A 14,044-nucleotide genomic window follows, 5' to 3' on the forward strand; every position below is an offset into this window, starting at 1 on the left:
TTTATTTATATTTTTTATTATCAAATTAAAGATGTTTTTGGCGGATTATTTATTAATTGTTTTGTTAATTTCAACTCTTCTCTTTTAAATGTATCTCTGTTTGATTTCTTAATACTTCTTCTTTCCTAAAAATAACATTTTAAACAAACATAGTCAATATTACTGAACATCAACTTACTCTTCTTTCATTTTTAACCCCTCGCTTCCTTGCTTTCTTTTCTTCAGCACTTTCATTCTTGGGTCGTATTGTTACTATAAATAGAAAAAATTGTTACTATAAATAGAAAAAATTGTTACTATAAATAGAAAATATTGTTACCATAAATGGAGAACTATTGTTACTATAAATAGTAGAAAGGCTCAATAGAGTAATACATTAATCTGATTATTGTGCTTATAACTAACTTGCTCTTAGCTTTATTGTAGCTTCATTTGAATCACAGTCTGTACTCATACTCTCCTTCCTAGTCTGTTGTGTGTCGTGAATGATGAAATACCAAATGTACGATAGTTTACTTTAGTTTGTTCGGAGGAGGGTACCTCGATGAGTGTAGGGTGATTGTATAAATTGGAATAAGTCGATAAAATGCTTTCACAGTCCCACCTCTCTCCTTCTCTCCCTCCACCTGCTTCCATCAACAGTTCCTCTTCACTTTCACTTTCGGAATATTCAATTTCGACTCTTTCAGAGTTTTGTGCTTTTTCAAGTCTAAGGATAAAAATAATAAATTAATGATTCCGAGTTCAAATTCTGGAGTTATGATTGTTTTTAAAAATGGGTCAATTTTTGAAAATACCCAAGGCTATAGCCCATGGTTTTTTCCAAAAAATGGCTCCGAAATCACCCCAAATTTTTATTACATTTTCTGATACATATTGATGTCCTTATGCTATGTAGAAAGTTTGAGGTGATTCCGACAAAGAATTTATGAGTTATGACCATTTAAAAAAACGGGTCAATTTTTGAAAAATACCCAAGGCTATAGCCCATGGTTTTTTCAAAAAAATGGCTCCAAAATCACCCCAAATTTTTATTAGATTTTCTGATACATATTGATGTCCTTATGCTATGTAGAAAGTTTGAGGTGATTCCGACAAAGAATTTATGAGTTATGACCATTTTAAAAAACGGGTCAATTTTTGAAAAATACCCAAGGCTATAGCCCATGGTTTTTTCAAAAAAATGGCTCCGAAATCACCCCAAATTTTTATTAGATTTTCTGATACATATTGATGTCCTTATGCTATGTAGAAAGTTTGAGGTGATTCCGACAAAGAATTTATGAGTTATGACCATTTTAAAAAACGGGTCAATTTTTGAAAAATACCCAAGGCTATTATAGCCCATGGTTTTTTCAAAAAAATGGCTCCGAAATCACCCAAAATTTTTATTAAATTTTCTGATACATATTGATGTCCTTATGCTATGTAGAAAGTTTGAGGTGATTCCGACAAAGAATTTATGAGTTATGACCATTTAAAAAAACGGGTCAATTTTTGAAAAATACCCAAGGCTATAGCCTTCACTTTTCTCCAAAAAATGACTCCAAGATCACTCTCAATAATTAATTTTCTGATAAAAATGCTTGACTCACTTTTTCCTCAATGACTTGTGCTTAATATCAAACTCATCCATCGCAGTTTCCAGTAACATATTTTCAATTTCTCCAACTTCTTTACACTCTTCTGTCTCTTCTAAAGGACCAATCTGATCATCATTGTATTCAACCATAAACTACATGTATATTTAATGATAATAATAATAAACATAATAATAATAATAATAATAATAATAATAATAATATATATATAATTATATATAATATACAAATTCTAATGCTCATATCTTTTCTAACCTCTTCAAATCTTTCATCAAGCATACTTAATCCTGGAAAGAGAGAGAGGAAGAGAGTTACATGTAAGCTCAACATTTTAGTTTTATCAATGTCTGTTAATTCAATTAACATTACAGTACATTTATCTAATTAATTATTCATGGACGACACCTTCATTTCTCGGTACATCTGCTGACGTCATTGAATAACTAGTAAACCTTCCTCCTCCCTCTTCCTCCTCCTCCTCCTCCTCACTGCTGGAGCTGTACTCTCCCTCCATAGCTCCATCAAAATCCCCTCTACTCTTCCACCAAGGGATACCGTCATCAGTTGACTCACGTATGGAACTTTTATCATTCACGTATACCGGAATACCAGGCTCTCCTCCGTTCGCCTTTTATAATAATAATAATAATAATAATAATAATAATAATAATAATAATAATAATAATAATAATATATTAAATATCATCTTACTTGTAGTATAAAATCGTCTTCTAATAACTCGTCCTGGCTCTCATTCTCACCATCGTTATCAAGAGCGGCCACAATGTCAGGATCCCAATCAACTTGAGGACCTTAAAAATAAAATTTAAAAAATATAATAAAATATTGTCAATTTTTAATTATTTTACCTCTTAAAGGAGCCACTTTATTGAGTCTCCCTCCCTCAACTTTGACCTCTTTCCCAAACACTTCGTTAGGAAGGAACGATAATATCTGTAAATAAACAAATTAATAAACAAATTAATAATAAATAATTAACTTTTTGATGGTCTAGAGAGGCCTGTATGGTAGAGGCAGGGTCCTTCAGGTGTTGCAGGTAATCATACTCGTCCTGGAACCCGATACCATACTTCTCCTGCTCCGTCAGACGCTCCTCATGCGATAAAACCTATTGAAAAAGTTAATACCCAAAACGTGATAAATGATAATGCTTTAAATGATTTAAGCTAATTTAGTTAGAGGTAGAATGGTACATCTGAAATTAGTAGAGCGAACCCCCCCCCCTAATACATCAAAGTTAACACACACATAATAAAAATTACGTCCCCTTTTACGTGATCACGTGACTCACAGAGGGCGTGGCTTGTTCAGTGAGTACCATTTGTGATGCCCCAGGATCATTGCAGTACGGGTCAGACTGACTCCGGTGGACCAGATTGAAAGTGACTGATTTCTTCTTATCGATAAATTTCTTTTTCTTTCCCTGAAAATAAAAAACACGGAACTGAGAGGACAAAAACTTAATTTTCTTACCATTCTGCAACACGAGGCTATGAATAATTAATATTCCACGCCTACCAAATCTATTTTGGGTGTGGCTTAGACCTACCGAGCTAGAGGAGGGAGGGGCTCACCTCTTGCAAAAATAGCATTGAAAATATGCTGAAACAGCATGTGATATTTATAAGGAAAGGGTCACTATAACTAAAATAACTGCAATAATCTCCTACACACTCACAACACCAACAGACAGACAAAAGATAATAATAAAAATAATAATGATTTTAAATAATAATTGTCTCTAATTATCGTAGATATCCTCTTCCTCCATTTGCGAGGTACTGTGCATTACTTCAACATATTCTTCTTGTTCATCTTCTTCTCCTCCTACTCCTCCTCTCCCTGTCATGTGTGGTGAAGTGATAGCTCTTAATCTGTGCTGATCATCTCGACAGACGTTAACATAACTATGATCAGCCATCAGTACATTATCAATGGATCTGTGGAGCCCTTGTCTTCCTTGCTTTGTCATCTTCACATATTGATTATCAAGCGTTTCTTTTCTCTTATCTCTCACGACAGGAGGATGAGGTGCAACAGCAGGGAGTACCCCTCTAGGTGGAACAATCGGGTAATTACCAGATAAGTCCTCATACATATCCTGTTCATCATCTTCTCCTCCCCCTCCAGCAACATTAACTTGAGAGCCCCAGGTCATGTCCTCGTAGCATTCCTGCTGTGGGTCAGAGTTCCTCCACTGATCCCGTGGGGGTTCGTACTGTCTCCTGTTACTTGGAGGCTGGTACGATAGAGAAGGACCCACGACTCTCTTGTGCTGATGACTGGGTGTTTCCCTGTTTAGTACCTCTAGGGACGTCGCTGGACTCATTTTGACATAAACACTCTCTTTGTTGGGACCTCCTCTTCTTAGCGAGCCAGGGGTATCAATGTCAGATTCATTAATGGTGGCAGTTCTGGTTACGTGAGGATCGTAACTGTCACGCATTGAGTGGAGGTAAGCTGAAGAATCGTTAGTTTGCAGAATATTCTACAAAAGAAATTAGAATTGAATATTAATTATTCCCCCTCCCTCTCTCTCTTTTTCAAATTACATCTTTTTTTCTTCTTTTAAAGGAAATTTGTTTAAATGATTCTGAAATGACCACAGACGCCTTTTTAGGATAACGATACTAACAATATGCAAATAGTAATAATAATAATAATAATAATAATAATGTCTTACATATTCATTCTTTTTCTTTCTTATCCTCCAAATACAACAGAGCATGATCAAAATTATAACAACTATTATCAAAATTAAAGCACCACTTCCTCCAACCACTATTGCTATTATTTCAGAAACACTCAAAGAAAATCTAAAGCCAAAAAAGAAAAATAATTAAAAATTATTTTTGTTAATAAAAAACATAATATTTACCTAGAACTTCCTGGAAGACATTCCCCATTCATGTTGGAAGTGCCTTGAGGGCAAGAACCCACACAGACTCCCTGATAAACAGCATAGGAACACACTAAGCAACCAGAACTTGTTCCATTGACGCATTCACTGCAAAAACTAGTACAGTTGCTACATACAGATCCATTCTGGAAATACCCTCGATCACAAATGCATTGAGCTGTATCATTATCTGCTGTTGATCCAGTGGGACACTCAGATACACAGTTTAATGTATTGAGGGAAGAGTTTCTCAAGTAGCCATTAGGATCACAGACAAGATCTCCTCTCCCTCCTAGCCCTGGAACAAGGAGCGCATAATACTCTGTACAGGCGTAACAGTGATTTGAATGGGGTCCATAGCAGCTCTCACACAGCGAGTGGCAGGAGAAGCAGTCAGTGTTTAATGAGAGTCCACTGCTGGACAGGAATGATGAGTCATTGTTAGTAGAGCAAAGTGAGGAATAGTTGGAATATTGCCCATCAATGCAGTCATCAATATCCAATAGCTGATCATTCTCCTGTTCATAGCAGAACAAAGTAACATTATACAAAATATGTTAGTCTTACAGCAAGAGAGAGTGAGAGGAGAAAGAGACAAAAAAGAAAGACCTTCAGCAAAAGAGCAGCCATTGGTGAGTGATGTGTAGTAGAGAGTCCTTATAAGCTCAATGACAGTTATCATGGCACATAGTGTAAGGAAAGATTGTGTAAGATAGCCTTGGAAATACAGCACATAATGGAACTAACATGATCAGCAACGGCAAAAATGAATAATTGAATTAATACACAGGTTTGTTTTTGGAGTGACAAACAATGCTGACAAAGATACAGCATAGTCTCTTTAATAAGGACACTGTCAGTAGATTCCATTCATTTGTTATAAAGGAGCATTAGTCATTAGTGATTGAGCTTTAGTTTTAAAGGTGTCCTCATTGGCAGTGTGGTAGCACTGCAATTAATGAGGAGAAAATAATTTTAAACTAAATAAATGAATAGAGAGAAATAAGCAATAACCCTAATTATTAATAATAATAGGCTGATAGAAATAATAAATAATAATAATAAATAATATAATAATAATAATAATAATAATAATAATAATAATAATAATAATAATAATAATAATAATAATAATAATAATAATAATAATGATTGATAGCATTCTGTAGCGTTTCTGAAACAATTAGTAACTGATCAACAACAATAAAACCTGATGAATAATTAATGAGCTTTATACAAAAATTGCTGCAAAAAAAGGAGGCGGAGTTGAGACATCAAGCAAAATACATGACATTGCACATTCCTTCATGGATCTTAACAGCCTGAGCCATCAGAGCTGGGGATCGAGGCTCTTCGCTTTGTTGACTAGCAGAACTACCATCACCAGAACTAGAGAGATATAAAAGGAGGAGATTTAAATTTGAATTTCAAAATAAGTTTAAATTTCAAATGCTGGTACTGTACCTCCTGTCCTCCCTGTCCTGCAGGTGGTAGCGGGCCCTGAAGGCCACAAGGTGTGCATAGTAAGCAGGTGCCGGGTAGGAGACGCTCCTTGTGCAGCGAACGTAAGTGTGACACAACTGGTACGTGAGACACTGTAGGTCATCGGCTGTGAACCCGTTATCATCCCAGAGGACATGATAATGAGAGGGCCTACTGGTACCCTAGTTGAGAATGGAGATAAAACCTCTTTCATCTCCCCCTCCCTCTCTCTCTCTCCCCCCTCTCTCCCCCCCCTCTCTCTCCCCCTTACTTGGACTCCAGCATGGGAACAGAGGAAGAAATCAAATTCCGTAGGATGAGTAATACCGACATCAACTGTTGTACCAGCTGGTATGTTCCCGCTCTTTCCAACCTACACACACACACACACACACAATAAAGAACCATGGGCTCATATTATAATACCTTATCACGATCATCAGAGCAGAAGAGTCTTGTGTGGTGACGTTTTTGAACGACAATGAACGATATCCCAGGCTGGTATCCGTCTTCAAGTTTACGACAAGCAAGCCTGATACTAGCTAACTCGTGTGACAAGACCTAATTAATAATAATAATAATAATAATAATAATAATAATAATAATAATAATAAACAACTTCTTAATTTACACTTCTCCTTGCCCCGCCTCTTTTACTTTTTGCCACGCCCACTCTTTCTCACCTGTAAGAATTGTCCTTCGGAAACTCCGTCTCTATAAAATATAATCCTCTGTGGTTTAAACCTCGTCGACTTGTAAAACTCAATCAACATTTCTCTCACCATCGCAGCTAGTTCACTTATCAGTTCCTAATTAATGCCCAAATATAGTGTTATTCTAATTAATGTCGCACCCACCTGTCTGTGCTGTTGTATTCTTACAGTCGCTGAATATCGGCTGGGGTGAGCGTCCATACTAGCAACCAGCTGTTTATGATAAAATATTTTCTAATTATAAGTATCGAGTGTAATATTGAACTAACGGCAGCTATTGAAGGTTTCTTCTCATCTCCAGCTGGGGGGTGTGTCACATCTGCCCCCATGAATATAACCGGCTCACGAAATATTGGCGGCCTAAGAATAAGAAAACATGTATAACAGAAGCTGGAAATAAATCATGATTAAGTAATGAAATTTTGGTAAAGTTGGAAAATTTTTAATTTTTTGATTCTAAATTTCAACGCTCCCCTTACCTCATGTTGGGGACTATGATGCTGTTAATTCCGCCGAGTTTGACGTTTATTTTAAGACAAAGGTTAGAGAGGGTCTGAGGTGACGTCCTGTTCACGTTACGAGTTTGAACACATTGAGTGGCCACGCCCAACAACGTGTCGCCAACCCTCTTGACTTCAGCTGAGAGAAATTAAAATTAAAAGAAATAAAATGATTCGTTAAAATGACTTGTGAATATATAAGTTTAAAAGTTACTTCCCAAAGCATTCCTAGACCGGATTACATGTGTACATGTACATGTACATATATATCTCACCGTAAACTGGGGTCTTCCCAGGCAGTACTACTAGTATCAATTGAAGTCCCTCCATTTCAGTAAGCAGCTGCCTGAACAATGGCTCAACTGCTTCAACCCGCTCAACACCTGATAATAATAAAGTTATTATAAATTATCAAAAATGTTTCATAAAATGATGATTTTTGTCATTTTTTATGAAATTTGGCCAATTAGTTCCATTGTCACGAAATCCGTGACAAGCAAAAACCCATTAGTTCCATTGTCACTATAAATCCAGGACTTTCACCAGATTTTTTAGGAACTTAAAAAATTCCTAAAAATCCATAACTTAATCTGAACAGCTCAAGCTTTAAACACAACATAAGATCATGTATTATGCATCAGGATATGTAGCATAAAGTAAGACTCCATTGATAGTCTCTTACCTAGTCTGTCCTGGATGTATCTCACGAACTGTGGGTCTCTCCTGAATGGCATACCGGCATCTTGAGATATCTTACGCAACTGAAATACAAAATTCCTATAAAAAGAAGCAAAAATGAATAACACATGCCCTGTATGCCTCAGTAAATTTCGGTAAATCTTAGTATACCTCAGTTTTTCTTCAGGACACTGCTTGACTGAGGTGAATATTATGATGGCCCAGACAGAGACCTCAACTCCGAAATGAAACTGCTTCCCTCTCATGTCCCAGACCCCACGGTCAGGTAGTGCCTGCACACGCGCCTACAGAAATTAATTAATAATGTGTGGCCACACCCTCCTTTTATTACTTTTCCTCCGTATTGGAGTTTAGGAGGAGGTAGTACACGCCCAGTCACTGTCACCATTTTAGTATCAACCGAAATACCGAAATCCTGCACGTAGGGATCGGCGTTGAAATTAGCACGTGCAACCTAACAACAAAAACAACAATAACAACAACAACAACAACAACAATAATAATAATAAATACATAGTATAATTTCAGTCCCCACCCCTTGCCCCGCCCCCTACCAGTCTATTAATCTCGGTCTCTCTATCAGGGGCTGTCCTTGACGTTGCTTTTATCATTCGTGAGGTTTGCATCTCAGAGAGTTTCTTAATGCACCTTTGACCGGGGACCAAGTCACAGACCTACGAATAAACGTAAGACCTTAATACACAGCGAAAGAAGGACCTCACCTCCAATGGAAGGTAAGTGTGTTTCTTCTCTTGACCAACCTACAATGATAATAATAATAACAACAACAACAACAATAATAATAATAATAACAACAACAACAACAACAATAATAATAATAATAATAATAATGATGATGATGATGATGATGATGAAATATAGTCATTACCTGCAAACAAGGCAGAAACGGGTATTGTAGATCAATGTGATACTTTTCCTTGAAATATTGAACAACAGAACAATCGAAAACGTCACCATTCTCAAGTTGAAGTGGAAAACTAACAATTAAACAACAACAGTTATAATAATAAATAATAATAATTAATGATAATAATTACGTTTGAGCTGAGGCCGGTCTCCTAGTCACATTACAGACTCTGTACTTGCGTCTAATGGGACCAGTGTGCGTCACTTCAACCTTTAGACCTGAGGAGAATAATAATAATGATCTCCCTCCCTCCCTCTCTCCCTCTCTCCCTCCCTCTCTCCCTCCCTCCCTCCCTCCCTCCCTCTCTTTGCCTTTTATTTCTTTAGCAAATCTAAGTCTTTGTGAGTCAGAGAGTGGTCGTCTGATTACATCACTGTCCAAATCAAGAACCTCATGAACAAAATCAAGAACACACTGCCTCTTGTAAAATGCAGTGGCAGACACTACAATAAATAAATAAATAAATAAATAATATTAATTATTAATTACCATCAATATTCATCATCATTTTCCACATCGACGGTCGTATCGACTGATGGAATCCAAACCACACCTCTCTCCCATTACCCAGTGTATAGGGCTCACCCTCGGGCGGGGCAAAGAACGACCGTCCAACAGGAGTATAACTAGAAATAATATAACATTAGTATCTACACAGCATAAGGACATCAATATGTATCAGAAAATGTAATAAAAATTTGGGGTGATTTCGGAGCCATTTTCTGGAAAAAACCATGGGCTATAGCCTTAGGTATTTTTCAGAATTTTAGCATTTTCTTAAAATGGCCGTAACTTGAAAATTTGAAGTCGGAATCAGCTCAAACTTTCTACACAGCATAAGGACATCAATATGTATCAGAAAATGTAATAATAATTTGGGGTGATTTCGGAGCCATTTTCTGGAAAAAACCATGGGCTATAGCCTTGGGTATTTTTCAGAATTTTGGCATTTTCTTAAAATGGCCGTAACTTGAAAATTTGAAGTCAGAATCAGCTCAAACTTTCTACACAGCATAAGGACATCAATATGTATCAGAAAATGTAATAAAAAATTGGGGTGATTTTGGAGCCATTTTTTGGAAAAAACCATGGGCTATAGCCTTAGATAATTTTCAAAATTTGCTACTTTTTCAAAAGTGCTCATAACTCCAGAATTTGAGCTGGGAATCAGCTCAAACTTTCCACATAGTTAACAACAGTTATTAAGTGGTTACTAACAGTTATTAATAGTTATTAATCTTACGTCATTGATGGTAAGTGTCTCATGACGACGTCCAGTGCTTGAATAGACTCAAAAGGAATGGGAGCCAGACTCTCACCTCTGAGGACGCTGTCAAGAAGAGCCAAGTTAACCTGAGCTACATACTTCACTGAGACCTAAGGAAAAGAGAGAGAGGGGGGGAGAGAGAGAATAAAAAAATAAGAAGAAGAATCGCAGCACTTAGATAAAAATAACAATACTCGATATTATTGTCATTTTATAAAGCAACACCAGTGATACCTTAAAAGCTCTTTCTCTGTTACCATCACCTCCTAAAGTAACTGTTATCTCAACCTACACAGAAAGTGGGAGAGAGGGAGGGGGAGGGAGAAAAACAATAATATACTGAGGGGGAAGAAAGAGACAATAATCTTAGTAGTTGTGTGTGGGAAGTGAGTTTTCCTTTCACTACAAACAAAGGTGTTCATGTCATGTATACACAAATAGAAACCACAAACTACTCCATTACCAGTCCATTCAGTTTATGATACAGTAGTACAGTACACAGTAGCATAATTAAATTAACATTTCAGCAATACCGCCTATAATAATTACCACACATATTCTTTAATGTTTAGATTGTACAGTGCCAGTACATGTAATACCTGAGTCCCTTGATATCTGCCCTCAGCTTCACCTCAAGCAGATATCTCAGTCCTCAGGTATTACATTACTTATACACACACACACCTCCAGACAGGCTGGTTGGATGTGTCATTATAATAGTAATAATAATAATAATTGGACTATTGTATTATGTGGTTTGAAGTGGGTTATGTAAAACAAATTATTAAAAATAGAAGCCATTCATCGTAAAGGAATGCTGGCCTTAGATAAACAGCAAGGGATTCTTTTAAATCACTTGTGGTCAGGAACAGAAATAAAAGCATTACTGAAGAAAGAGAGAGTGTCCATTTTATAATTAATGTGTGAAGTCTTTCAAATTCAACATGTACCATAGAGTGGCTATACATGTACATGTAAGCCAGCCAAACTGTAGAGATACTGGCCAAACCAAAATATATTTAATTAATAATGATTAAAAATTAAAAAAGACCTTCCTTTTTTACAACCTCTTCTATAAAGCTGTATAATACTGTATGATGTGTCCATGATGTTAAAGAGAGGATCTCAACAGTAGCTATAGTAACTCACCCTGTCTCTCCCGATCCCTGGTAATGGTTTCCTAGAGTAGAGGTTCTTCTTCCCGTCAAAGACTGGATGCTGTTCCTCAAAGTAGTCCTTCCTCGTTTGAATCAGAGCCTCAATAATCTCACGATTAACGCGACGAGGACATTTATCAGGATGAATAGCAACGTCATAGTGATATAGTGTGCTGGTTGGGATCTTAACCTAATAATAATAATAATAATAATAAATTATTAATAATAATATTAGATATAATTACCTGAAAATGATTAGCTCTTAATCCGATTGGTCGTCCAATTTGTCCAAAGTTAGGGCGAGGGGGAGGCTGGAGGGAGAGGGTGGGGTGGAGTGAGGCAGAGGAAGGGGTCCAGGGAAGTACTGCCGTGAAAGAAAATGAAACAGTTGAAATACAACAATGGCTTCCATTATGAGATACAATGTGCTGTAAATTAGCAAAATGTTGCTAACAAGATACCGATTGTACATGCACACAGAACTGACACTGGTCCATTATGTATTACATGTATGTGTAATGGTGTAGCCTCTTTAAATGAGGACACTTTTATAATGAGGACATTTTGTAATGTCCCAATTGGTACAAACCTATACAAAAGTACCTCTGAAATGAGGACACCTCTGTATTAAGGACAGGTAGTGTGGGCCCAATGGTGTCCTTAATAAAGAGGCTACACTGTACATGTATTAAGGACAGGTAGTGTGGGCCCAATGGTGTCCTTAATAAAGAGGCTACACTGTACATGTATTAAGGACAGGTAGTGTGGGTCCAATGGTGTCCTTAATAAAGAGGCTACACTGTACATGTATTAAGGACAGGTAGTGTGGGCCCAATGGTGTCCTTAATAAAGAGGCTACACTGTACATGTATTAAGGACAGGTAGTGTGGGCCCTAATATCGTCACACTTCAATAAAGAGGCCATGCTGTACAAGTATGTTCATAGAGACGTACTAGAGCCAGGAGTAATGGATGAAGGCGTTTGAGGAGTGATTGGTGTTAGAGGAGAAGAAGTGATGGAGGGAGAAGGGAGGGTAGAGGGAGGAGGGAAAGTTGGTATGACAGGACCCCCTCCTCCTCCTCTTGGTCCTGGGAAAGGCGGTAGACCCAGAGTTACAGGAGGGAGGGTTACAGGAGGTGGTAGGGAGTGAGCTGGTACTGGTAAGGGTGGAAGTGATGCTGACGTGTATCTGTCCATTGGTGACCAATGAGAGGAGTCTATGGGGGTCTAGAGAGACGGTACATGATCATTATAAAGCCTACTTATTGGTTCTTACTCCAATACGAGACATTCTCTTCTCTCTATTTCTCTCTCTTGGACTTTGGCTGCTGAGTTATGCAATTTAATAACATCATGACCACGCCTTTTAATTAACTAACCACAATTTGTTAGCCCACACCCATTTTAATTAACATAATGAAAAATAATAATAATAATAATATTAACAAGCAAAAATTATGACTCTGATGCTATGGACACTTTAGTACTTATTAATTTATTAAACACGCACACACACACACACACGATAATGTCTAAATTGATTCAAGCAATGGTTCACGAAGCTGGTTAGATACATCAACAAAACTTTCCAGTACAGCCTGAGGATCATCGTTAGAGCTAACGGCAGCAATATTGTGAAGACTCGTTGAATTCTTTATCTTCTTGACACCACTACATTTGTCAGAGCCACACCGAAGTTTGCAAAAGGTATAAACATGATAGGCCATTATACAGAAAAACCCTAGGAAACCCAGCAAAAGCATGATGATGATTCCAATTTTAGCACCACTTCTCGTTATAGCATGAGTCCTCAAATGGCCTTGATCACCAATAGTCCCAGCAATTATGTAGAATATTATTAAAAGTAGCATCAAGTAGCAAACATCAAGCATATGGATGATTTTATTCTTGTAAACGGATCCAAAACTGAGGGTGACTAACAGTATGGCAATAACAGCAACAGAGATGCTTATTATTCTAATGCTGGTTGTTGTAACTAGTGCTATAGCTATTATTACCCTTGCAACTAGTAAAATACCAGGCCAGAACCGGAATGTATCAGTATGAGGGCCAGCATAAGCATCAAAGACTGGCTTCAGTTTAAGATAGAGTTTTGTACCAAAACGCCATTTAGAGCGACACTTCTCCCACAATGGAAAGAATAGGAGGAACAATATGTATGGGCTAATGAGAAAGACCAATACTGGCAGTCCAATGAGAAATAGGATCAGATGACAACTGGACAGATAAGGTTCTCCGTTATAATACCAAACCAAATGATCGAAACATGTTGTTGATAAAGCTGGATATATGAAAATAGAAATAACAGTACGGAGGAGTTTAGTGTAGGAGAGAAGCAACAGAGTGCACAATACAGGAACTGCATTGTTACCAATCAACTGAGAGAGTTTAGAGAACCTTCCACTCAGTACAATAATGAGAAGGATTAGTAACCAAAGATAGAATGGAAACACAAACTGAAGGCCAATCTTGGCACATGCATTCATACCATCAAAGAAACACGTCTCAATACCCAAATCCAAGTTAATCCAAGCAATGAACTGACTTAGTACTGGAGTATTGTCAGTCCCAAGGAGTATTGGTTGGAATATCTTGACAACATTAGCAAAGAACAATAGTCCATTAATAGTACCAACAGTGACAGTTATATTAAGAACAATGATGAGGATAACAAGAGCAATACCAGCCAATGAGAATGGAATAATAAGAGACAGATAATCATTAGTACATTCTCCACATTTATTGGATCCTAACA

General features: G+C 37.1%; 3 protein-coding genes across 3 annotated transcripts; all 3 read right to left on the minus strand.

Annotated features, from left to right (window-relative positions):
* Positions 1-5: 5 nt before the first annotated feature.
* LOC100631906 (protein LTV1 homolog) lies at positions 6-3,175 on the minus strand. Its single transcript, XM_019995498.1, has 12 exons — positions 3,096-3,175; positions 2,914-3,045; positions 2,602-2,730; positions 2,471-2,555; positions 2,313-2,413; positions 2,007-2,229; positions 1,857-1,888; positions 1,596-1,735; positions 517-709; positions 406-469; positions 179-252; positions 6-125 (listed from the first exon to the last, which is right to left on the minus strand). The coding sequence occupies exons 1-12, from the start codon at positions 3,096-3,098 to the stop codon at positions 21-23; spliced, it is 1,281 nt and encodes a 426-aa protein (XP_019851057.1). The 5' UTR covers positions 3,099-3,175; the 3' UTR covers positions 6-20.
* A 22-nt stretch (positions 3,176-3,197) lies between these two features.
* Positions 3,198-5,562, minus strand: LOC109581415 (uncharacterized). The gene is made up of 5 exons (XM_019995497.1): positions 5,089-5,562; positions 4,501-5,039; positions 4,306-4,438; positions 4,175-4,252; positions 3,198-4,110 (listed from the first exon to the last, which is right to left on the minus strand). The coding sequence occupies exons 1-5, from the start codon at positions 5,149-5,151 to the stop codon at positions 3,364-3,366; spliced, it is 1,560 nt and encodes a 519-aa protein (XP_019851056.1). The 5' UTR covers positions 5,152-5,562; the 3' UTR covers positions 3,198-3,363.
* A 119-nt stretch (positions 5,563-5,681) lies between these two features.
* LOC100632033 (protein argonaute-2-like) lies at positions 5,682-12,646 on the minus strand. Its single transcript, XM_019995499.1, has 24 exons — positions 12,545-12,646; positions 12,222-12,495; positions 11,513-11,631; positions 11,260-11,457; positions 10,345-10,398; positions 10,087-10,220; positions 9,333-9,469; positions 9,155-9,286; positions 8,974-9,061; positions 8,805-8,913; positions 8,638-8,676; positions 8,470-8,589; positions 8,247-8,369; positions 8,066-8,199; positions 7,899-7,993; positions 7,492-7,599; positions 7,196-7,355; positions 6,986-7,076; positions 6,861-6,929; positions 6,687-6,812; positions 6,430-6,564; positions 6,275-6,376; positions 5,986-6,185; positions 5,682-5,910 (listed from the first exon to the last, which is right to left on the minus strand). The coding sequence occupies exons 1-24, from the start codon at positions 12,557-12,559 to the stop codon at positions 5,796-5,798; spliced, it is 2,877 nt and encodes a 958-aa protein (XP_019851058.1). The 5' UTR covers positions 12,560-12,646; the 3' UTR covers positions 5,682-5,795.
* Between the last annotated feature and the right edge of the window lie 1,398 nt (positions 12,647-14,044).

This window comes from Amphimedon queenslandica, unplaced genomic scaffold (genome assembly GCF_000090795.2).
Source record: "Amphimedon queenslandica unplaced genomic scaffold, v1.1 AMPQUscaffold_13441, whole genome shotgun sequence".
Taxonomy (NCBI): Eukaryota; Metazoa; Porifera; class Demospongiae; order Haplosclerida; family Niphatidae; genus Amphimedon; species Amphimedon queenslandica.

Excerpts from the sequence above, each read along its gene's own strand:
- LOC100631906 (XM_019995498.1), bottom strand. Across the intron at positions 1,889-2,006 it reads AGATGTACCGAGAAATGAAG|GATTAAGTATGCTTGATGAA; the intron begins GTGTCGTCCATG and ends CTCTCTTTCCAG. Across the intron at positions 253-405 it reads TACAATAAAGCTAAGAGCAA|TAACAATACGACCCAAGAAT; the intron begins GTTAGTTATAAG and ends TTCTATTTATAG.
- LOC109581415 (XM_019995497.1), bottom strand. The coding sequence starts at position 5,151 with ATGGCTGCTCTTTTGCTGAAGGTCTTTCTTTTTTGTCTCTTTCTCCTC. Across the intron at positions 4,253-4,305 it reads GAAAGAAAAAGAATGAATAT|TATCGTTATCCTAAAAAGGC; the intron begins GTAAGACATTAT and ends GCATATTGTTAG. Across the intron at positions 4,111-4,174 it reads TTAAAAGAAGAAAAAAAGAT|AATATTCTGCAAACTAACGA; the intron begins GTAATTTGAAAA and ends TTTCTTTTGTAG.
- LOC100632033 (XM_019995499.1), bottom strand. Across the intron at positions 9,470-10,086 it reads AGACACTTACCATCAATGAC|TTATACTCCTGTTGGACGGT; the intron begins GTAAGATTAATA and ends TATTATTTCTAG. Across the intron at positions 8,590-8,637 it reads ACACTTACCTTCCATTGGAG|GTCTGTGACTTGGTCCCCGG; the intron begins GTGAGGTCCTTC and ends GTTTATTCGTAG.